Source organism: Ranitomeya variabilis, chromosome 2 (genome assembly GCF_051348905.1).
Source record: "Ranitomeya variabilis isolate aRanVar5 chromosome 2, aRanVar5.hap1, whole genome shotgun sequence".
In the NCBI taxonomy this organism is placed as follows: Eukaryota; Metazoa; Chordata; class Amphibia; order Anura; family Dendrobatidae; genus Ranitomeya; species Ranitomeya variabilis.
The window spans coordinates 22,279,181-22,305,316 of NC_135233.1; the positions used below are offsets into that span (position 1 = coordinate 22,279,181).

The 26,136-nt window shown below is 40.9% G+C and overlaps 1 protein-coding gene across 3 annotated transcripts in view; it reads right to left on the reverse strand.

The window, feature by feature from the left end:
• ALK (ALK receptor tyrosine kinase) overlaps positions 1–26,136 on the reverse strand; it is an 880,658-nt gene that overhangs the window by 12,465 nt on the left and 842,057 nt on the right. For all 3 annotated transcript variants that reach the window (XR_013220998.1, XR_013220999.1, XM_077282112.1), the window contains 8 exons: positions 24,039–24,126; positions 18,806–18,870; positions 18,385–18,514; positions 9,967–10,064; positions 9,287–9,379; positions 6,676–6,777; positions 6,402–6,536; positions 5,715–5,805 (listed from right to left, as the gene is read on the reverse strand). Coding sequence is in view for 1 of the 3 variants with exons in the window: in XM_077282112.1 (XP_077138227.1) it covers positions 5,715–5,805; positions 6,402–6,536; positions 6,676–6,777; positions 9,287–9,379; positions 9,967–10,064; positions 18,385–18,514; positions 18,806–18,870; positions 24,039–24,126 (802 nt within the window). In the remaining 2 variants the exon portion in view is untranslated. The remainder of the gene's footprint in view (positions 1–5,714; positions 5,806–6,401; positions 6,537–6,675; positions 6,778–9,286; positions 9,380–9,966; positions 10,065–18,384; positions 18,515–18,805; positions 18,871–24,038; positions 24,127–26,136) is intronic.

Genomic DNA, 26,136 nt, shown 5'->3' on the forward strand with positions numbered 1-26,136 from the left:
AGCAGGCCACAAATGTGCATGTGTCTACACAAATGGTTAGAAACCGACTCCATGAGGATGGTCTGAGTGCATGATGTCCACAGATGGGGGTTGTGCTCACAGCCCAACACCGTGCAGAACGCTTGGCATTTGCCACAGAACACCAGGATTGGCAAATTCGCCACTGGCGCCCTGTGCTTTTCACAGATGAAAACAGGTTCACACTGAGCACATGTGACAGACGTGACAGAGTCTGGAGACGCCGTGGAGAGCGATCTGCTGCCTGCAACATCCTTCAGCATGACCGGTTTGGCAGTGGGTCAGTAATGGTGATGCCATAATGTACTCGCTATCTTAATCTGCGAACTCGGCTTCAGGAAAATGGCAACTGCGATCTCCATCTGCGCACACGCGCGGCCTCCCGCGGCCATTTTCCTGAAGCCCCGGGAAGCAGAGCACTTCATCTGCGCACGGGTGGCCTCAGGAAGATGGCCGCCGCCACCGATAAAGCCATGATTCACCCGGCTCTGCTGCTTACCTTGGATACCGGGCCGCTGCGTCACCTCACCTTTGGAAGGGACCCTGCTCACGCCATACCGCTCACTGCGCCTCATCATCCCCGCACCTCTGCCGCCGCCACAGCACTGCTGCAACCCCCCCTTGGACACCAGGCCGTGGCGTCTCCCACCTAAACAGGAAAGGATCCTGCTCAGGTGCACGCCATATTGCCCACCGCATCACCGCACCTCTGCCGACACCATGCCTCCTGTGACCCTGCTCTGCCACCGCCAGCCCTCAGGTAAGATACTGTAAATTCGCACAATAAGACAGACCCCCATCTTGGCACGCACTGTTGGTGGTATGTTGGCCCATTCCTACATGCAGATCTCCTCTAGAGCAGTGATGTTTTGGGCCTGTCGATGGGCAACACGGACTTTCAACTCCCTCCAAAAGTTTTCTATGGGGTTGAGATCTGGAGACTGGTAGGCCACTCCAGGACCTTCATATGCTTCTTACAAAGCCAATCCTTCGTTGCCCTGGCGGTGTGTTTGGGATCATCATGCTGAAAGACCCATCCACGTTTCATCTTCAATGCCCTTGCTGATGGAAGAAGGTTTGCACTTAAATTCTCATGACACATGGCCCATTCATTCTTCATGTACACGAATCAGTCCTGGTCCCTTTGCAGAGAAAGAGCCCCAAAGCATCATGTTGCCACCCTCATGCTTCACAGTAGGTATGGTGTTTGGTTGCAACTCAGCATTCTGTCTCCTTCACACACGACAAGTTTTGTTTCTACCAAACCGTTCTACTTTGGTTTCATAAGACCATAAGACATTCTTCCAATATTCTTCTGGATAATACAAATGCTCTCTAGCAAACTTCAGACTGGCCCGGATATGTACTGACTTAAGCAGGAGGACACATCTGGCACTGCAGGATCTGAGTCCCTGGCGGCATAGTGTGTTACTGATGGTAGCCTTTGTTACGGTGGTCCCAGTCATTCATTAGGTCCCCCCGCGTGGTTCTGGGATTTTTGCTCACTGTTCTTGTGATCATTTTGACCTCACGGGGTGAGATCTTGCGTGGAGCCCCAGATCGAAGGGAGATTATCAGTGGTCGTGTATGTCTTCCATTTTCTTATTATTGCTCCCACAATTGATTTCATCACACCAAGCTACTTGCCTATTGCAGATTCAGCCTTCACAGCCTGGTGCAGGGCTAAAAATTTTGTTTCTGGTGTCCTTCGACAGCTCTTTGGTCTTCACCATAGTGGAGTTTGGAGTCAGACTGTTTGAGGTTGTGGACAGGTGTCTTTTATACTGATAAGTTCAAACAGGAGCCACTACTACAGGTAATGAGTGGAGGACAGAGGAGCTTCTTAAAGAAGAAGCTACAGGATGCATGTTTTTAGGTGACCAAATACTTTTTTTCCCCCACTATATATATATATATATATATATATATATATATATATATATAATTTTTTTTTTTTTTTTGCGTAAAATGCAAAGAAAATGTGTCCTCCGTAACTTTAGCCCTTTTAGAGATCATTTCATTTTCAACTTGCTTACCTATTCACAATAACAGTAATTTTGACCAGGGGTGCCCAAACTTTTACATGCCACTGTATATTACTGATCCTGTACTATACACTAGAGCTGCACTCACTATTCTGCTGGTGCAGTCACTGTGTACATACATTACATTACTGATCCTGAGTTACCTCCTGTATTATACCCCAGAGCTGCACTCACTATTCTGCTGGTGCAGTCACTGTGTACATACATTACATTACTGATCCTGAGTTACATCCTGTATTATACCCCAGAGCTGCACTCACTATTCTGCTGGTGCAGTCACTGTGTACATACATTACATTACTGATCCTGAGTTACATCCTGTATTATACCCCAGAGCTGCACTCACTATTCTGCTGGTGCAGTCACTGTGTACATACATTACATTACTGATCCTGAGTTACATCCTGTATTATACCCCAGAGCTGCACTCACTATTCTGCTGGTGCAGTCACTGTGTACATACATTACATTACTGATCCTGAGTTACATCCTGTATTATACTCCAGAGCTGCACTCACTATTCTGCTGGTGCAGTCACTGTGTACATACATTACATTACTGATCCTGAGTTACCTCCTGTATTATACCCCAGAGCTGCACTCACTCTTCTGCTGGTGCAGTCACTGTGTACATACATTACATTACTGATCCTGAGTTGCATTCTGTATTATACCCCAGAGCTGCACTTACTATTCTGCTGGTGCAGTCACTGTATACATACATTACATTACTGATCCTGAGTTACATCCTGTATTATACTCCAGAGCTGCGCTCACTATTCTGCTGGTGCAGTCACTGTGTACATACATTACATTACTGATCCTGAGTTACATCCTGTATTATACCCCAGAGCTGCACTCACTATTCTGCTGGTGCAGTCACTGTGTACATACATTACATTACTGATCCTGAGTTACCTCCTGTATTATACCCCAGAGCTGCACTCACTAATCTGCTGGTGCAGTCACTGTGTACATACATTACATTACTGATCCTGAGTTACATCCTGTATTATACCCCAGAGCTGCAGTCACTATTCTGCTGGTGCAGTCACTGTGTACATACATTACATTACTGATCCTGAGTTACATCCTGTATTATACTCCAGAGCTGTACTCACTATTCTGCTGGTGCAGTCACTGTGTACATACATTACATTACTGATCCTGAGTTACATCCTGTATTATACTCCAGAGCTGCACTCACTATTCTGCTGGTGCAGTCACTGTGTACATAAATTACATTACTGATCCTGAGTTACCTCCTGTATTATACCCCAGAGCTGCACTCACTATTCTGCTGGTGCAGTCACTGTGTACATACATTACATTACTGATCCTGAGTTACCTCCTGTATTATACCCCAGAGCTGCACTCACTATTCTGCTGGTGCATGCTGGTGCAGTCACTGTGTACATACATTACTGATCCTGCACTGGTCTGATCTGGCATATTAATTTAGAGGGTCTCGTCTGATGTCTATTTATTTAATGGACCTGTCCTTGGGATCTGTATTCTAGGGGTCTTTTCTGGTGTCGGTATTTATTTAATGGTTGTAGTCTGATGTTTATATTTATTTAAGGGTACCAGGTCTGGGGGTCTACATACCAGAGGGTTTGGTCTATTCTCAGGTCTCTGTTCAGGAGTCTGGTCTCAGGTGTGTATTTGGGGTCTTGTCTTGCAGTCTGTATTCAGGGGGTCAGGTCTCAGCTCTGTATTCGGGGAGGTCTGGTGTCAGGTCTGTATTCGGAGGGGTCTGGTCTCAGGTCTGTATTCGGGGAGGTCTGGTGTCAGGTCTGTATTCGGAGGGGTCTGGTCTCAGGTCTGTATTCGGGGAGGTCTGGTGTCAGGTCTGTATTCGGAGGGGTCTGGTCTCAGGTCTGTATTTGGCGGTTTTGTTTTGCAGTCTGTATTTGTGGGTCTGGTCTCAGGTCTGTATTCGGGGGGTCTGGTCTCAGGTCTGCATTTGGGGGGTCTTATCTTGCAGTCTGTATTCGGGAGTCTTGTCTTGCAGTCTGTATTCGGGGGGGTGGTCCCAGGTCTGCATTTGGGGGTCTCTCAGGCCTGTATTCAGAGGTCTTGTCTTGCAGTCTGTATTCAGGGGGTCTGGTCTCAGGTCTGTATTCAGGGGTCTTGTCTTGCAGTCTGTATTCGGAGGGTCTGGTCTCAGGTCTGTATTCGGGGGGTCTGGTCTTACTGTCTGTATTTGGGGTCTTGTCTTGCAGTCTGTATTCAGGGGGTCTGGTCTCAGGTCTATATTCAGGGGTCTGGTATAAGGTCTGTATTCGGGGGGGGTCTAGTCTTAGGTCTGTATTTGGGGGTCTGGTCTTAGGTCTATATTCAGGGGTCGTGTCTTGCAGTCTGTATTCGGGGGGTCTGATCTCAGGTCTGTATTTGGGGGTCTGGGCTTGGGTCTGTATTCAGGGGTCTTGTCTTGTAGTCTGTATTCAGGGGTTTTGCCTTGCAGTCTGTATTTGAGGGTCTGATCTTAGGTCTGTACTCAGGGGTCTTGTCTTGCCGTCTGTATTCGGGGGTCTTGTCTTGCTGTCTGTATTCCGGGGGGGGGGGGGGGGGTGTGGTCTTACGGTCTGTATCCGGAGGTCTGGTATCAGGTCTGTATTTGGGCGTCTTGTCTTGCTGTCTGTATTCGGGGGGGGGTCTGGTCTTACGGTCTGTATCCGGAGGTCTGGTATCAGGTCTGTATTCAGGGGTCTTGTCTTGCTGTCTGTATTCGGGGGGGTCTGGTCTTACGGTCTGTATCCGGAGGTCTGGTATCAGGTCTGTACTCAGGGGTCTTGTCTTGCCGTCTGTATTCGGGGGTCTTGTCTTGCTGTCTGTATTCCGGGGGGGGGGTGTGGTCTTACGGTCTGTATCCGGAGGTCTGGTATCAGGTCTGTATTTGGGGGTCTTGTCTTGCTGTCTGTATTCGGGGGGGGGGGGGTCTGGTCTTACGGTCTGTATCCGGAGATCTGGTATCGGGTCTTGTCTTGCTGTCTGTATTCGGGGGGGGGGGGGGTCTGGTCTTGCGGTCTGTATCCGGAGGTCTGGTATCAGGTCTGTATTTGGGGGTCTTGTCTTGCTGTCTGTATTCGGGGGGGGGGGGGGGGGGTCTGGTCTTACGGCCTGTATCCGGAGGTCTGGTATCAGGTCTGTATTTGGGGGTCTTGTCTTGCTGTCTGTATTCGGGGGGGGGGGGGTCTGGTCTTACGGTCTGTATCCGGAGGTCTGGTATCAGGTCTGTATTCAGGGGTCTTGTCTTGTTGTCTGTATTCGGGGGGGGGGGGGGGTCTGGTCTTACGGTCTGTATCCGGAGATCTGGTATCGGGTCTTGTCTTGCTGTCTGTATTCGGGGGGGGGGGGGGGTCTGGTCTTGCGGTCTGTATTCGGAGGTCTGGTATCAGGTCTGTATTTGGGGGTCTTGTCTTGCGGTCTGTATATTAGAGGGTTTATTCCAGTGGCTGTATTTGTATAGGGAGTCTGGTCTGCGGTGCCATTATTTTACTTTATGGGGTCTGGTCTTGGGCTGCTGTTGATGGACCTTGAATTTGTCACTTGTTTGCTTGCTTTGAGGCTCCCGCTGGGGGGACGCCGTGTCCTGGGTGGGGGGCGCCCTGCTTTATTCTGTTATACATCACTGGGCTTTGGCTGCTACCTGCGTGCAGTAGTCGATTCTCTCCAGTATCATGGAGAAGTGCGGCCGGTCCTCGGGTTGATGCTGCCAACACTGCGTCATTATTCGGTACCTATAATGCAGAAAAGAACATTCGGCCATAATATACAGGGTGGACTCTCCGCGCCTCGGCCTCCCCGATTACCGGCCCCCTCAGCCCTTTACCACATAACATCAAATGATAAGAGCAATTAGAATGATATTATTATAAATGCTCCATTCACTTCTAGAGCTGCACTCAAACATCTGCTGACTGCCACTTGGGACCCATCAGCAGAATGCGGAGAGACCCCTGCCCCAAAGCCAACCCCAATGCTGCCCGGTCCGAGAGCTGGGGGCAATTACAGCCTCTGCTATATCTATTTCTTGATCAAATATTTTTTGGCAGGGTGCAGCACTCCAATCACATCCAAAGCTGCTATCAATACTGTAACATTGGATTTTCACACTAGGAGTCTGTGTGGTTTCTGGACTGATCGCACCTGAGGCAGCGCGACAAATGGAGGCGCACAATCACCGGACATGAGAAATGTTGCAGAATTCTATTTGCAGCTCTGGATGTGACTGGAGACTGGACCCGACTAGAGTTCCCCTTATAGACGAACAAATTAGTATTTCAAAGTTACTGAATAACTGCGGAGTTTATCTGTCCACATCTACTGTACATACACGGGTCCTGGGCAGTTTTTTGGGGGATCCATTCTTCCTCCGCTGGTGACGAACTCCAGAACTTCCTGATTACTTTTACTGGGGTACGGCATGTAACCCAAAGAGAAAATCTCCCACAGCAGGACCCCAAAAGACCTGAAAGTAAAAAATGCAGTGAAACAGTCTGCAAATCAGTAATGATTGGAGGGGAAAAAACACAAAACTGGGGACCAATCGGAAAAGTTTTTGTAAACTTTGCAGCAGTTTATGAACTCGCTTTACAGTAGAGACTTACCATGTGTCTGTCTTAGATGTAAATATCCCTTCCATGAAGGCCTCGGGGGGCATCCACTTTACTGGCAGCATGGCACAGCCTCCTTTTCTGTAATAACTGGCCCTGGGGAGAAGGCGTTAATCCACTGGTTACTAAAAGCCACTTTGTAGCTTTTACCCTCCCAACTCTAGGTTACATAATATTAGTAAATGATCGATGCACCACCTCTAAAAAAAAAAAATGAGTTAGAGCTCTTTCTGCTGAGAAAAATAACATTTATCCCATCGCTGGGGGACTAAGTATCCCAATGTTATTGCATTTCAAAGATCAGAGCATTAGAAATCAGGGTTGGGGGCGCTGTTGCATTGTCATCTATGGAAAAAGTTTGTTGATAGCAGTGGTAGGAAAGAGTACTGCATGTAAATAAAAATTGTCAAATATCAAATGCAATTACTTTGGATGGAAACATCACATTCAATTATTAGAAGCCTCAATTTAGTCACAATGACTTGTTCTAAGGGATGATACTGAATATTATAAACATTAAATATTCCCTTTAAAGCAATATACCAATTGTTGGCTCCTTTCACTTGCATTGATGGGAAAAAAAGTGAGTGAGCATTTTGGGGATCTTTTCAACAGTTATAATCATCATCCCTTAAAAAAGGAAAATATGACACTGGTAAAAGCTTAAAAGATGTTCTTCTGCAGCCTCCATTTAAAAGGAGTTATCGTAACTAAATGTTCTATAATTTCTGGTAATTATTTCAAGCAAAGCAACAATCTTCAGCTCTTATGTATAATTATAAGCAGCGTTCGGTGTTTTTATGATCTACAAAGTATCGGACCTGACCTTTCAAGGAAGTAATTGTTGTTCCGGTCAGATAACGCTCTCCATTAAATATTAGTTATGTTTGTTCTGCTTTGAACCTGCCGCTTCCCGGGGTCCACAAGCCACAATTTGCTGGAAACTAAGTATTTCATTGCTACCCCAGAACCTTTTTATACAGATTGTTGTATTGTTGATCTGTTGCTGGTTGTTCTGATCACATGCTGATTTGTTCTATCCAATTGGGGTAATAATAAAGTTGCCATTTCTGCTAGTAGAAGAATTATCTGCAACTTATTGCTAATTAGTCTATTTCTTTCCTTAACCACTAGGGGGCGATCTGTACGTGGCAAGTTAATGGGAAAGAAAAACAGATGAAAACCGATCACTCAGGTGACTACTCAGAGTAAGCTGCCTGTGTGACATGAGGAATAACACTGTCTGGCCATAAGATGACTCGTATCCTGCAAATTTCATTATTTCTCTCCTCTTCTGGCGCTAGCGCTCTAATTTTCAGTTATCTCTGAACTAGTGGATCTATACTAGCTGCTATTATGTCTGCCATACACAGACATGAGGGATTTCGGCTCTCCTCTTACTATGTAGCACATGTTCAGAATTAGCAGCAGCAGAATGGAGGTCATTATACAATAGCATTGAGCAGTGTAGATGTGAATCCAGCTATGGGGTGAGCCAAAACACTTAATAGAAAACGATAGCAAGGATGACAATATGCATCAGTACTGAGCTGTGTAGCTGTAAATCCAGCTCTGGAGTGAGATAAATGCTTACTAGGAAGCAGCTGCATGGTGGACAATATATAGCAGCACTGAGCAGTAGAGGAGTGAATTCCGCTCCAGGGTGAGACAAAACACTTACTAGAAAGTAATAGCACAGTGGACAATATACAGCAGTACTGAGCTGTGTGTCTGTGAATCCAGCTTTAGAGTGAGAAATACTTACTAGAAAGCAGCAGCATGGAAGACACTATACAGAAGTACTGAGCTGTGTATCCAGTTCTAAAGTGAGATAAATACTTACTAGAAAGCAACAGCATGAAAGAAACTATACAGCAGTACTGAACTGTGTAGCTGTGAATCCAGCTTTAGAGAGAGATAAATACTTACTAGAAAGCCGCAGTATTTTGGGATAATATACGGAAATACTGTATATTTTAGCTTTGGCTGAGATAAAACGCTGACAAGAAAGCAATGAACACAGACAAAACTTCCTAAGTGAAAGTGATAAGGTGCTCCATCCATTGATCACCGGCACGGTTTATATCCGTTCTGTCTGCAGTTGCCCTTTGACTTTCTTACAGTCGTCTTATGATGTTGCTCTGTATTGGTACAGACGGCCCCCAGTACTGGTTCATGTCATCACCATCTATATGTCCCGGAGGACACGGAATGTGGAGTGTAAAATGTCCACCCATAGATGCCCCCAATTTTTCAGCCCCTTTATGCCTTTGTCCCTTGCACGCCGCTTTCATGTTCCCTGACTGCATTTGGGCACTGGAGGATCCTGGCATTAAGCACCAGAGACGCTCGGGTGGTCCTGCTGTCTGCGCCCCAGAGAGTCGCCACCTCTTCTGAAAGGCCTGGAACGTCTCCTCTTTTAGAAGGAACCTCCCAGTTGACAAATATGCACTGTATATCTCCAATAGACAACGGTTCTAGTAACAATCACACAATCTGCCTGATATTTTATTATTCAGACGCCTGTAACAGACAGCAGTGACATCAGACGTCGTAACCCCAGGTGACTTGTATTTTCTTTATTAATCACTGTCGGTCTCATTACCTGTATATATCGCGAGCCATCCCGAAATCCCCAATTTTTGCAACTCTGCCAGGACCTTGACAGGTGAGGAGGCAGTTCCTTGCAGCGATGTCTCTGGAAAGACATGATCAATTATTGTAATAAAGGTCAGTCAATAAACCTCTGCGACGGGCACCTCAGGACGGGCCGCTTGTCTCGGATGATCCGAAGACTTTTATGTCAAGTTCCATGGAAGTTTATACCTACAACGAGCTATCAGATCATCAGGGGCAATTTTAGCGTCTTGCTGTGAAATGGAGGACCCCCATTCTTCATTTATGTTTTTAAAACATAATTGCAGTACATTTTACATATAATACCGCCATATAGTAAAAATCTGATAGCATCTTACAGTGTGCACATAACAATGCCACAGTAACATTGTTACCAACTGCTCAAATATAACACTTAATATTACCAGTGCTGAGGCCACAATGTAAGGTTAAGCCCCGATGGGCACTGGAAGGTGAACGATGGGGGCTGATCAGAATAAATACAATGGTCTTCAATAAGGCATTGGATCATTTACTGCACAGACGAGATGAGCAGAGTTTATAGGAATAAAATTTGGATTTTAAATGCAGCTTTGGATGTGACTAGAGAACTGAATCTGAACAGTTCGATATTCCAATGCCCTCCTGAAGAAACCTTTTTGCATGTACCTGTGAATAAAGTGGTTCTCCTCCAGATACTGACAGCCATTAGCTATATCATGAGCCACGTTCAGTAGGTCCGTCATGGTAAGAGAAGATGGCTGGTTCTATAGAGAAACAAGGAATGGGAAAAGTAAAAAAATATACCAGAAGATTTTGAAAAAACTAAAGCAATGCAAAATTTATGTACAAGAATAGAACTACTATAATACTGCTCCTATGTACAAGAATATAACTACTATAATACTGCCCCTATGTACAAGAATATAACTACTATAATACTGCTCTTATGTATAAGAATATAATTACTATAATACTGCCCCCTATGTACAAGAATATAATTACTATAATACTGCCCCTATGTACAAGAATATAACTACTATAATACTGCTCATATGTATAAGAATATAACTACTATAATACTGCTCCTATGTACAAGAATATAACTACTATAATACTGCCCCCTATGTACAAGAATATAACTACTATAATACTGCCCCTATGTACAAGAATATAACTACTATAATACTGCTCTTATGTATAAGAATATAACTACTATAATACTGCCCCTATGTACAGGAATATAACTACTATAATACTGCCCCCTATGTACAAGAATATAACTACTATAATACTGCCCCTATGTATAAGAATATAACTACTATAATACTGCTCCTATGTACAGGAATATAACTACTATAATACTGCTCCTATGTACAAGAATATAACTATATAATACTGCCCCCATGTACAAGAATATAACTACTATAATACTGCCTCCATGTACAAGAATATAACTACTATAATACTGCCCCCTATGTACAAGAATATAACTACTATAATACTGCTCTTATGTATAAGAATATAACTACTATAATACTGCCCCTATGTACAAGAATGTAATTACTATAATACTGCTCCTATGTACAAGAATATAACTACTATAATACTGCTCAAATGTACAAGAATATAACTACTATAATACTGCTCCTATGTACAAGAATATAACTAATATAATACTGCTCCATGTACAAGAATATAACTACTATAATACTGCCCCTATGTACAAGAATATAACTACTATTATACTGCTCCTATGTACAGGAATATAACTACTATAATACTGCCCCTATGTACAAGAATATATCTACTATAATACTGCCCCTATGTACAAGAATATATCTACTATAATACTGCCCCTATGTACAAGAATATAACTACTATAGTACTGCCCCTATGTACAAGAATATAACTACTATAATACTGTCCCTATGTACAAGAATATAACTACTATAATACTGCTCCTTATATATATATATATACAAGAATATAACTATTATAATACTGCTCCTATATACAAGAATATGACTACTATAATACTGCTCCTATGTACAAGAATATGACTACTATAATACTGCTCCTATATACAAGAATATAACTACTATAATACTGCTCCTATATACAAGAATATGACTACTATAATACTGCTCCTATGTACAAGAATATAACTACTATAATACTGCCCCCATGTACAAGAATATAACTACTATAATACTGCTCCTATGTACAAGAATATAACTACTATAATACTGCCCCCTATGTACAAGAATATAACTACTATAATACTGCTCCTATATACAAGAATATGACTACTATAATACTGCTATTATGTACAAGAATATGACTACTATAATACTGCTCCTATATACAAGAATATAACTACTATAATACTGCTCCTATATACAAGAATATGACTACTATAATACTGCTCCTATGTACAAGAATGACTACTATAATACTGCCCCTATGTACAAGAATATAACTACTATAATACTGCCTCCATGTACAAGAATATAACTACTATAATACTGCCCCTATATACAAGAATATAACTACTATAATACTGCTCCTATATACAAGAATATGACTACTATAATACTGCTCCTATGTACAAGAATATAACTACTATAATACTGCCCCTATGTAAAAGAATATAACTACTATAATACTGCCCCCTATGTACAAAAATATAACTACTATAATACTGCTCCTATGTACAAGAATATAACTACTATAATACTGCTCCTATGTACAAGAATATAACTACTACAATACTGCCCCTATGTACAAGAATATAACTACTATAATGCTGCACCTATGTACAAGAATATAACTACTATAATACTGCTCCTATGTACAAGAATATAACTACTATAATACTGCTCCCTATGTACAAGAATATAACTACTATAATACTGCTCCTAAATACAAGAATATAACTACTATAATATCGCTCCCTATGTACAAGAATATAACTACTATAATACTGCCCCTATGTACAAGAATATAACTACTATAATACTGCCCCTATGTACAAGAATATAACTACTATAATACTGCTCCTAAATACAAGAATATAACTACTATAATACTGCTGCATGTACAAGAATATAACTACTATAATACTGCCCATATGTACAAGAATATAACTACTATAATACTGCCCCTATGTACAAGAATATAACTACTATAATACTGCTCCTATGTACAAGAATATAACTACTATAATACTGCTGCATGTACAAGAATATAACTATTACAATACTGCCCCTATGTACAAGAATATAATTACTATAACACTGCTCCTATATACAAGAATATAACTACTATAATACTGCCCCTATGTACAAGAATATAACTACTATAATACTGCCCATATGTACAAGAATATAACTACTATAATACTGCCCCTATGTACAAGAATATAACTACTATAATACTGCTCCCTATGTACAAGAATATAACTACTATAATACTGCTCCCTATGTACAAGAATATATCTACTATAATACTGCTCCTATGTACAGGAATATAACTACTATAATACTGCTCCCTATGTACAAGAATATAACTCTTATAATACAGTACTTTATGTATAAGAACTGCCCTGATGTGCCGATGACAGAGGATACATTTGGTGGTAACAATCTTCAGGTTCTCTTTTCCACAATGTGTCTACATTCAGTAGATTGTGAGATCTGTTTCTTGTGCTGATATTGGAGGGATTGTCCATTAGTTACTTTCCTATTAGTATCTTATCAGATGGAGATGAGTTTTGGAAACACCGTAGATGGGGCGGGTGATTTATGATGTCTGCGAGATAAACAGGATACAACGTGATGTTCTGACTGCGGAACATTCTTCTTTTTCACTGAGGCCGCTGCGCTAATGTGCTTGAAAAGAGAAAAAAATGGAGGCTGCTTCTGCTGAAGACTATTTATGAGAGTAATTCCCTCTGACAATGCTAGTCTGACAGCCCGACAAAGATTACAGGACAAGCCGCGCAGCAGACGGAGATTTTTATATTTAATTTTTTTAATATATTTTCTTGGAACATAAAAAAATAAAATCTTTCTTCCAGGTCATGCTGAGTCGGACAGCTGCCAATGATCAGACTGCAGAATCGTGCGTAAGGAGTCAAGGATATGGCTGTATGTTCATGTGCTCCAGTTCTCTATGTAACAATTCTATCTCTTTATTTACCAATTGTATTGGTATTCTGCGTCTTTATGAAAACATAGCACAGACAGTACTGCTTCCTTGTCTCTCCTTGTAAATGATGTAGGCACAGATAGCACTGCCTCCTTGTCTCTCCTTGTAAATGATGTAGGCACAGATAGCACTGCCTCCTTGTCTCTCCTTGTAAATGATGTAGGCACAGATAGCACTGCCTCCTTGTCTCTCCTTGTAAATGATGTAGGCATAGATAGCACTGTCTCCTTGTAAATGATGTAGGCATAGATAGCACTGCCTCCTTGTCTCTCCTTGTAAATGATATAGGCACAGAGCACTGCCTCCTTGTGTCTCCTTGTAAATGATGTAGGCACAGATAGCACTGCCTCCTTGTCTCTTCTTGTAAATGATGTAGGCATAGATAGCACTGCCTCCTTGTCTCTCCTTGTAAATGTAGGCACAGATAGCACTGCCTCCTTGTCCCTTCTTGTAAATGATGTAGGCACAGATAGCACTGCCTCCTTGTCGCTCCTTGTAAATTATGTAGGCACAGATAGCACTGCCTCCTTGTGTCTCCTTGTAAATTATGTAGGCACAGATAGCACTGCTGTCTCTCCTTGTAAATGTAGGCATAGACAGCACTGTCTCCTTGTAAATGATGTAGGCATAGATAGCACTGCCTCCTTGTCTCTCCTTGTAAATAATGTAGACATAGATAGCACTGTCTCCTTGTAAATGATGTAGGCATAGATAGCACTGCCTCCTTGTCTCTCCTTGTAAATAATGTAGGCATAGATAGCACTGCCTCCTTGTCTCTCCTTGTAAATGATGTAGGCACAGATATCACTGCCTCCTTGTCCCTTCTTGTAAATTATGTAGGCACAGATAGCACTGCCTCCTTGTCCCTTCTTGTAAATGATGTAGGCATAGATAGCACTGCCTCCTTGTAAATGATGTAGGCATAGATAGCACTGCCTCCTTGTCTCTCCTTGTAAATGATGTAGGCACAGATAGCACTGCCTCCTTGTCCCTTCTTGTAAATGATGTAGGCACAGATAGCACTGCCTCCTTGTGTCTCCTTGTAAATGATGTAGGCACAGATAGCACTGCCTCCTTGTCGCTCCTTGTAAATTATGTAGGCACAGATAGCACTGCCTCCTTGTGTCTCCTTGTAAATTATGTAGGCACAGATAGCACTGCCTCCTTGTCTCTCCTTGTAAATGTAGGCATAGACAGCACTGTCTCCTTGTAAATGATGTAGGCATAGATAGCACTGCCTCCTTGTCTCTCCTTGTAAATAATGTAGACATAGATAGCACTGTCTCCTTGTAAATGATGTAGGCATAGATAGCACTGCCTCCTTGTCTCTCCTTGTAAATAATGTAGGCATAGATAGCACTGCCTCCTTGTCTCTCCTTGTAAATAATGTAGACATAGATAGCACTGTCTCCTTGTAAATGATGTAGGCATAGATAGCACTGCCTCCTTGTCTCTCCTTGTAAATAATGTAGGCATAGATAGCACTGCCTCCTTGTCTCTCCTTGTAAATGATGTAGGCACAGATATCACTGCCTCCTTGTCCCTTCTTGTAAATTATGTAGGCACAGATAGCACTGCCTCCTTGTCCCTTCTTGTAAATGATGTAGGCATAGATAGCACTGCCTCCTTGTAAATGATGTAGGCATAGATAGCACTGCCTCCTTGTCTCTCCTTGTAAATGATGTAGGCACAGATAGCACTGCCTCCTTGTCTCTCCTTGTAAATTATGTAGGCACAGATAGCACTGCCTCCTTGTGTCTCCTTGTAAATGATGTAGGCACAGATAGCACTGCCTCCTTGTCTCTCCTTGTAAATGATGTAGGCATAGACAGCACTGTCTCCTTGTAAATGATGTAGGCATAGATAGCACTGCCTTCTTATCTCTCCTTGTAAATAATGTAGGCACAGATGGCACTGCCTCCTTGTCTCTCCTTGTAAATGATGTAGGCACAGATATCACTGCCTCATTGTCCCTTCTTGTAAATGATGTAGGCACAGATAGCACTGCCTCCTTGTCTCTTCTTGTAAATGATGTAAGCATAGTTGGCACTGCCTCCTTGTAAATGATGTAGGCATAGATAGCACTGCCTCCTTGTCTCTCCTTGTAAATGATGTAGGCACAGATAGCACTGCCTCCTTGCCTCTCCTTGTAAATTATGTAGGCACAGATAGCACTGCCTCCTTGTGTCTCCTTGTAAATGATGTAGGCACAGATAGCACTGCCTCCTTGTCTCTCCTTGTAAATTATGTAGGCACAGATAGCACTGCCTTCTTGTCTCTCCCTGTAAATGATATAGGCACAGATAGCACTGCCTCTTTATCTCTCCTTGTAAATGATGTAGGCACAGATAGCACTGCCTCCTTGTCTCTCCTTGTAAATTATGTAGGCACAGATAGCACTGCCTTCTTGTCTCTCCCTGTAAATGATATAGGCACAGATAGCACTGCCTCTTTATCTCTCCTTGTAAATGATGTAGGCACAGATAGCACTGCCTCCTTGTCTCTTCTTGTAAATGATGTAGGCATAGTTGGCACTGCCTCCTTGTAAATGATGTAGGCATAGATAGCACTGCCTCCTTGTCTCTCCTTGTAAATGATGTAGGCACAGATAGCACTGCCTCCTTGCCTCTCCTTGTAAATCATGTAGGCACAGATAGCACTGCCTCCTTGTGTCTCCTTGTAAATGATGTAGGCACAGATAGCACTGCCTCCTTGTCTCTCCTTGTAAATTATGTACGCACAGATAGCACTGCCTTCTTGTCTCTCCCTGTAAATGATATAGGCACAGATAGCACTGCCTCTTTATCTCTCCTTGTAAATGATGTAGGCACAGATATCACTGCCTCCTTGTCTCTCCTTGTAAATTATGTAGGCACAGATAGCACTGCCTTCTTGTCTCTCCCTGTAAATGATATAGGCACAGATAGCACTGCCTCTTTATCTCTCCTTGTAAATTATGTAGGCACAGATATCACTGCCTCCTTGTCTCTGCTTGTAAATGATGTAGGCATAGATAGGACTGCCTCCTTGTCTCTCCTTGTAAATGATGTGGGCATAGATAGCACTGCCTCATTGTCTCTTCTAGTAAATAGTGTAGGTACAGATAGTACTGCCTCGTTTCTTCTTGAAAATAGTTGAGACAGAGAGAACAAAGATAATATCTTTTTATTCTTCTTTGTGTCTCATTGTAAATAAAGTGGATGCAGATATCACCGCCCTCTGTGTTGTCCTATAAATTATGTTGGCATAGCTTGTGCTGCTTTCCTATCTCTTCCCGTTGGCACATATATTACTACCTCCCTGTCACTCTCTATAAATAATGTAGCCTAAGAGAGGGAGTAACCTTTGCTAGGTCCAAACTGCACAAGTTTTAAAGGTTATGTAAAAGAAGCGACGGAGGCGACAAGCAGTTACCAGATACTGATGATGAAGGCAATGTGTGGTCACCAGAGACTGATGATGGAGGAGACAGGTGGTCAGAAGATACTAATGATGGAGGCGACGGACGGTCACCAGAGACTGATGATGGAGGGGACGGTCACCAGATACTAATGGATTTACATTTTTTTATTTATTCATTTTGCATTTTGGTAATTGATAAAATAAACTATTAATGCTTTTGATTATGAAAGCTTCTTCCTTCTTTGCAGCAGTTTTTCACACCTGTCTAAAACCTTTGCCCAGGACTAAGTACAGATAGTACTGCATTCGTGTACATAATTTACGCTCTGATAATGCTGTAAATGATGTAGGCACAGACAGTGCTGCCTCCCTTGTTTCCTCATGGAAAATATACATGTAGAGATAGTACTGGCCTCCGTGTAAATAATGCTAGCACAGATCGTTCTGCCTCCTAGTCTTTACATTTAGGTACAGATAGTTCTGCCTCCTAGTCTCTACATTTAGGTACAGATAGTTCTGCCTTCTAGTCTTTACATTTAGGTACAGATAGTTCTGCCTCCTAGTCTCTACATTTAGGTACAGATAGTTCTGCCTTCTAGTCTTTACATTTAGGTACAGATAGTTCTGCCTTCTAGTCTCTACATTTAGGTACAGATAGTTCTGCCCCCTAGTCTCTACATTTAGATATAGATATTCCTGCCTCCTAGTCTCAACATTTAGGTACAGATATTTCTGCCTCCTAGTCTCTACATTTAGGTACAGATAGTTCTGCCTCCTAATCTCTACATTTAGATACAGATAGTTCTGCCCCCTAGTCTCTACATTTAGATATAGATATTCCTGCCTCCTAGTCTCAACATTTAGGTACAGATAGTTCTGCCTCCTAGTCTCTACATTTAGGTACAGATAGTTCTGCCTCCTAGTCTCTACATTTAGGTACAGATAGTTCTGCCTCCTAATCTCTACATTTAGGTACAGATAGTTCTGCCTCCTAGTCTCTACATTTAGGTACAGATAGTTCTGCCTCCTAATCTCTACATTTAGATACAGATAGTTGTGCCTCCTAGTCTCTACATTTAGATACAGATAGTTGTGCCTCCTAGTCTCTACATTTAGATACAGATAGTCCTGCCTCCTAGTGTGTACGTTTAGATACAGATAGTTGTGCCTCCTAGTCTCTACATTTAGATACAGATAGTCCTGCCTCCTAGTCTCTACATTTAGATACAGATAGTTCTGCCTCCTAGTCTCTACATTTAGGTACAGATAGTGCTGCCAGCCTATAACTTTCTATGAACAACAAAATAAATTAGACATCAAAATTTGACTGGTAACTTTTACAGCTTTTATTTTACTGTCTATAAATCCTTAAAGGGGTATTCCCACCTCTGACATATCAATAGGGTATACGTCTTAAAGGCACAAAATTGCCTTAAATGTACCATTTCCATGCCATAGTCATGCAGCTCTCACCAGTCTTGGTCGCGTCTGTCTGAGAAATGACTTCAGGTCTCCACCAGCCATAAGTTCCAGCAGAATAAAGCGGGGCAAGGCCTGTAGGCTCACTCCGATGCATCGCACGATGTTCTGGTGGTTGAATTTACTGTGGAGGAAAACAGAATCCCGTCCTCAGAGCAATGGTCACTTTCCTTCCCCCTCTCTACTGGGAAGCAGCAAGTGATAAAAGTATCTACTCTGAAACATGATGGGAGAAACATCTGTTACACCCCCCAGACATGCAATTACGCTAAATGGAGCTGCCCTTTAAAAATGTCTTAAAGGGGACTTCTATAAGATGCCTTTAAAAAGGTTATCTCACAGCTATATAATTGTCATCATTTAAAGTTGCCCTGTCTCCCAACATCTTCATTATCACATTTCTGAGGCTCCTCACCTGATAATCAGAGCCTCCATAAGAAAGTCCAGTTCATCCTGCTCAGAGCAAACCTCCGGGAGAGTCTGGAGAAGAGGAGCATAGATCACAAAGTAATTTCCCACATCAACCATTTACAGTTTAGGTGGCACTGAAGGTATCCCTGGTGGTCTAGGGTGATTTAGGGGTCATTACCTAATCTTCCTGGTATACTGGTGATACATCTGTGATGCTGGAGGAAGGTCTAATATCAGGGCAGATATTGAACAGGTTAACCCTTATTAGCCCTGGTGGGTCGGTGATGCACGCAAAAAGACACAAAGTTATCAGCAAATCAGTTTTATAACATCTCTCTAACTATCTGGTTTTAGATGTCAGTGATAATATACCTGGTGGTTCAGGGGTTATTATCGAATATTTCTGTTGGTCTGGTGGCAAATATGTCATTCTTGGTGATTGGGATGGGTAATATCTATTAACTAGAAAAGTCTGGAGCAGAATGGCTATTAGTCCTGGTAGTTCAGTGATGAACCCCAAAAGATCTAAATTCCTCTCCATAAGGAGGAATGATTTTGGGTAAGTCAGTGTTAAAATCCCTGGTGGTCTAGAGACTTATTCATAATACTGGCTTATATAGAGATGTCAGGATGTATTTGGAGTGTGGGAAGAAAATAAAAAAACATGGAGGAAACCAACACAAACACCCGGAGAACATACAATATCCCTGGTGGCCTAGAGTTTTACAGACATCATCATCACTGTCCCCATGGGAGCTCACAATCTAAATTCCCTGTGAGTCTTTGGAGTGTGGGAGGAACCAGAGAACCCGGAGGAAACCCACACAAACTCCTTGGTGGGATATTAACCCAGGACCCCCGTGTTGCAGGAATAGGTTATGGGGTAATATCTTGGGAGAGTTTAGGTGAATTTCTATTAGTCCTGGTGGTTCAGCGATGAGCCCCAAAAGCTGCAAAATTCTCTGCTAATCATTTTTATGTCTTTATAGGGTTAGAACTCTGAAACATTGACATAGGGATAAATGATTCTAGGGGTTAGTGATAATATTCCTGGTAGCCTAGAGGGGTTTGAGTTACTACTTGATATCTCTGTTTCTTTGGTGGCAAATACATGATACTCGGGGATGGGAATGAGTAATATCTATTATTTGGGGAGGACTGAAGCAGATTATTAGTTAACACCTATAAGTCCTGGTGGTTTAGTGATGAGCCCAAAAAGCTGCAAAGTTCCCTACAAATAATTTTTATCATTTATGTTTATGGGGTCAGAACTCTGATATAAAGCCATTGGGATAGATTACTTAAGAGGTCAGACCTAATATTCCTGATCATATCCCTGGTGGTCTAGAGTGGTTCAGGGTTTAGCACCTAACATTGGTGGTAAATCTATGATGCTTCAGGAATGTTATAAGTAATAAAGAATATCTGGGGAGGTTTGCAACTTTAAAGATTAATATTTATTAGTCCTTGTGTGTCAGTGAGGAAACAATTTACAGAGAACTTTGTGATAATGTTCCTGGTGGCTTAGAGTGGTTTTGGGGATAGTATATGATATATCATACATTTGTGGGAACAGCTAATATTTGGGGATGAGTGCTTCAGTTTAGTGTTTACCACCTATTAGCCCTGGTGGTTCAGGGTTGAGCCCAATTCCTTGCAAATTATTTTTATAATATATCTCTATAGGGCTCAGAAGAAATTGATAGAAGTGAAAAATTCAAGCTGTGTGTAGCTCCCCTAGTGGTGGAGTAACGCCTGGTTCTATGTTTGCCTCCAATCAGTCACCTTCCTAATCTTTACCCAGAGGAACTGTCGTTCTCAAGGACTTTTCAGGACCGTGACCACAAAGGGTGAAGTCTGTCAAGAAATCATCCAGATTCCTGAGCTCAAACAACGTTATTACGGTAAAACAGGCGCGCGTCGGTGCTGAGTCGGCATCTATAGAATTCAATGTATCGACAGTCTGAGGACTTAAAAAAAGGCCAAACTGCTGACTTCCAAGACGCTCGGCACACACTTAATATTCAGGTTCATCACATCATCCTCTCTCATCAGCAGACAGCGCCATCCATTACTTATTACTCTCTTGTCTAACACATTTCAAAAGGCCGCGGTGCAAGAACACAAACTAAAGGGACACAAATCCCTCATTTTTGCAAAAGATGTAGCAAAGAGGTTCCTTTTTTTTCCATTTTCTCCTTTCCTTCTTCCAGGAGCTGTAATTTTTTTTTTTAATCTTTCCATCCATAAAACCGTACGAGGGCTTGTTTTTAGCAAGACGTGTTGTACTTTTTGAATGACATCATTCATTTTATCATGCGATGCACTGGAAAGTGGTAAAAAAAATTGTTGAAATTGCAAACAAAAAAAGTGCAATTCCAAAATAGTTTTTTGTTTTATATATTTACCTTGTTCCTTATATGGTAAAACTGTCCTGACAATATGATTCTCCCGGTCAGTACGAGTATGCAGATACCAAACATGTATAGATTTTATTTTTATTTAAGTAGTGAAAAAAAAACAAAAAAACAGAAATTTGTAAAAAATAAAAAAATAAAAAAATTTGCTATTGTTGCCATATTGTGAGACCTGTAGCTCTCTCATTTTCCAGGATCTGGGGATGGGTCAGGGCTTATCTTTTGCACCCTGAGATGAAGTTTTTCCTGATCCCATTTTAGGTGTAGATACGATGTTTAGATCTCCTCTTATTGCATTTTATTGCAATGTTGCGGCGCCCAAAATAACATCATTCCGGTGTTTACCGATCGGATTAATATATTTTATATTTTGATAGATCAGACTTCTACAAACGCAGCAATATCAAATATGTGTTTTTTAATTGCTTTATTTTTAATGCGGCAAAAGTGGGATGATTTGAACTTTTAAATCTTAATATTTTTTACATATATTTTACAACTGAGGATTTGTTACAATTGCAGCCAGTGCCCAGTCCATACTGATACACCCGACCTCCACTGATACAATGTATCTGGAAAGTAAAGAGATTTGTGATGTGTTTATTAAACAGACAACTGGATACAAGTGTAACAAAAGCTCAACTGTGAGAAGTTTTGTGTGTGTGCAGCTTGGTAAATTTAGACAAGAACTTTAAAGGCATCAAGCAGAACATGAAAGATAAAGGCCAAGATTCAGCTTTTTTTTTTGTACCTTTTTCATTCCATAAAAGTTTTTTTTTTTCGTTATTTTTATATTTTTACCACATTCTTTATGCTTTTGTTCCATTTTTACAATAGTTTTTATTTTAGTTTGCTCAGCAATGTGTGCGTGATATTTGTTATCCAGATGTTTTGGATATTAGTCATTTGCGACTTCTCGAAATATCGCAACATTTAATTTTTCTTCTGCGCAGTTGGAGACTAATGTGCAACGATTGGATGAAAATGGAGCAAATGACAAGAGGCTTTTTTGCGCTTTTTTTTTAAATTAAACATCGAGCTCTATTTAGATGCAACTTGGTGCAAAGTCGACCAGAGTAAAATAAAAAAACAGAACATTTCTTAAATAAAAAAAAAAATGCAATTGATAAATTGGGGCCAAAATTCTATTCGAGAGTTGCAGAACTTTCCATTATACGATGACGAGCCGTGAAACTGTTCCGAGTCCTTGGGCCTATAACTTTATATTGGTTCAGAGTTGTTACTTAGGGCTCTGGATCTGTTTTACAGCCGTCTTCTGGTTCTTTTACTATATATATATATTTTCTAGGGTCGGTTTTATGCCTTCTGTTTGCAGAATAATGAAGCGGCGCCGCGCTGCACTTGTATCAATTATTTGTAAACTTGTAAAAGTAACATAAAAAAGTTTCATCAGAGGAAAAAAATCACCCTCCCGTCTCCTGCCTCTCAGACGCCGACATAAAGAGAATGGAGAAGCGGCGCGCACCTGCAGAAATCTTCACAAGATTTAAGATGTCTCAGAAAGGACGGTTTATGAGTCGGCTCTAAGCAGACGCCCGCTTCCGGAATCACGTCAATGTAGCAAGAGAGAAGTAATGGATGGCTCCGGTGTGCCGCTGTTTTATGGAAGATCTTGGACCTGTAACTACTTTAATCAAAAGGAACTGACAATCAGCAATGTGTCCGGCTCGGCTCGGACCAACTTACGTCGGAATTTATTGTTCAAGAAAATGGTTCTCAAAATAACCTGTCAATCAAAGTTCGGAAAAAAACGATAAAACACAACAACTTTGTAACTTTTGTCTATCTCCTAAGTAATGATCTGGCGATACCTTGTTACAGATTTACTCTATAAGAAAGACAAGGTCAAAAAGACCATAAAAAAAAGATTCCCAGTAAACAAAATTGTTGATTTGCCCTTTTCTGTCAAGTTGCTACAAATGTTATTCAGCCATTTCTTAAAAAGTTACTAAAGTTTAGTTTTTATTTAATTACTGATAAGCTTTTGCAAAGTTCTGAATTCCTTGCTGCCTTCTGTCTCCAACACTGTGCTGGTGTTACTGCCCGGTTCGTGATCTTTTACAAGCTGCTTTGATCTGCTGCTTTTGCAAGAATCCGTAGTCAGAAACTGTTTAGAAAGATTCTTCCTGTCTGAGCATGGGGACAAGAGCAGAGAATCTCACAAAGCGAGAAAGTTTGCAAATAGTGTTTGACTGCGAATTTTTGCTAGAGCAGCAGTTCAAAGCAGATTATAAAGCTAGATGGCCAAGTTTGAAGACTAAGATTGATTTTGCCATTCCGTTAGATGTTTATTCTACATGTGTCTGTATTCCGCCACCCAATGGTGATGTGAGCTGCAACCATTATAACTTCTGCCACTCCAAGCACCAGTGCCAACAGCTGCCTGGCAGAAAGTACAGCGCTGACCTACAATGGATGCTTCTGACAATGAACATGAACGATCCTGATGTATACACAATTATTCTATTCTGTGATGGATTTTAACTCAATGAACAATGACCTTTTATTTAAAAAGATCACCCTCTAGGACAGAAGTTTTGTAGTGATTTTAGGTTCTGCCTGGAAAGTTTCATTGTCATAGACAATATGTCAAGTTGAAGATTAGTCTATGGTCGCTCCAAGGCTGCAAAGTCACTTGTAAGGGGCTCTGGATCGTGGAGCAGATTCTCTCTATAGGATCGGCAACACATGGTCACATGTCTGGGGACCTCGCTGCATAGTTTCCGCTGACATCTTTATGCTGCATATACAGGCAAGAATTCATCATATACCGTAATCAATATCCCCTACATCACCTACCTTCACTGCAACCTTCAGGGGAGGGTCATTAGGAATGGACATTACTTGGCCTTCATACACTTCTCCAAATGCCCCATGGCCCAGACCTCTGCAAAACATAAAGGAGATAAACTCTAAGATGTGAAAATGCCATTTTAATGGGTTAACAAGTATGAGAATATTCCAGGGACATCTGTCCCTCTAACCTGTGGAAGATCCTGCTTTACACAATATCTCCGAGCTCCCAAACACGTGTTCATATATTTAATATATCCAATAAATATTTATATATTATACATAAGGGCAGTATTATATTAACTATATTCTTGCACATGGGGGCAGTATTATAGTAGTTATATTCTTATACATAGGGGCAGTATTATAGTAGTTATATTCTTATACATAGGGGCAGTATTATAGTAGTTATATTCTTGTACATAGGGGCAGTATTATAGTAGTTATATTCTTGTACATAGGGGCAGTATTATAGTAGTTATATTCTTGTACATAGGGGGCAGTATTATAGTAGTTATATTCTTGTACATAGGGGCAGTATTATAGTAGTTATATTCTTATACATAGGGGCAGTATTATAGTAGTTATATTCTTATACATAGGGGCAGTATTATAGTAGTTATATTCTTGTACATAGGGGCAGTATTATAGTAGTTATATTCTTGTACATAGGGGCAGTATTATAGTAGTTATATTCTTGTACATAGGGGGCAGTAGTATAGTAGTTATATTCTTGTACATTGGGGCAGTATTATAGTAGTTATATTCTTATACATAGGGGCAGTATTATAGTAGTTATATTCTTGTACATAGGGGCAGTATTATAGTAGTTATATTCTTGTACATAGGGGGCAGTATTATAGTAGTTATGTTCTTGTACATAGGGGCAGTATTATAGTAGTTATATTCTTGTACATAGGAGCAGTATTATAGTAGTTATATTCTTGTACATAGGCGCAGTATTATAGTAGTTATGTTCCTGTACATAGGAGCAATATTATAGTAGTTATATTCTTGTACATAGGAGCAGTATTATAGTAGTTATATTCTTGTATATAGGGGCAGTATTATAGTAGTTATATTCTTGTATATAGGGGCAGTATTATAGTAGTTATATTCTTGTATATAGGGGCAGTATTATAGTAGTTATATTCTTGTATATAGGAGCAGTATTATAGTAGTTATATTCTTGTACATAGGGGCAGTATTATAGTAGTTATATTCTTGCACATAGGGGCAGTATTATAATAGTTATATTCTTGTACATGGGGGCAGTATTATAGTAGTTATATTCTTGTATATAGGAGCGGTATTATAGTAGTTATATTCTTGTACATAGGGGCAGTATTATAGTAGTTATATTCTTGTACATAGGGGCAATATTATAGTAGTTATATTCTTGTACATAGGAGCAGTATTATAGTAGTTATATTCTTGCACATAGGGGCAGTATTATAATAGTTATATTCTTGTACATGGGGGCAGTATTATAGTAGTTATATTCTTGTACATAGGGGGCAGTATTATAGTAGTTATATTCTTGTACATAGGGGGCAGTATTATAGTAGTTATATTCTTGTACATAGGGGCAGTATTATAGTAGTTATATTCTTGTACATAGGAGCAGTATTATAGTAGTTATATTCTTGTACATAGGAGCAGTATTATAGTAGTTATATTGTTGTACATAGGGGCAGTATTATAGTAGTTATATTCTTGTACATAGGGGCAGTATTATAGTAGTTGTATTCTTGTACATAGGAGGAGTATTATAGTAGCTATATTCCTGTACATAGGAGCAGTATTATAGTAGTTATATTCTTGTATATAGGGAGCAGTATTATAGTAGTTATATTCTTGTATATAGGGAGCAGTATTATAGTACTGTAGTTATATTCTTGTATATAGAATTGGGACTATATTTTTTTACCATGGTTTCCCTCTTTTCTCGTTCATGCAGATAAAGTATCTCAGCGTATAATAATGCTGAAGTGTTTTGCATCTTATTTGCATTTCTCAGGGCTGTGTTTTAGTCTGTAATTTCTTCTGGTTTATTGTAAATCCAAACTCAAAAACCAGCAGATTTCGGCCCTCAGACCTGCTA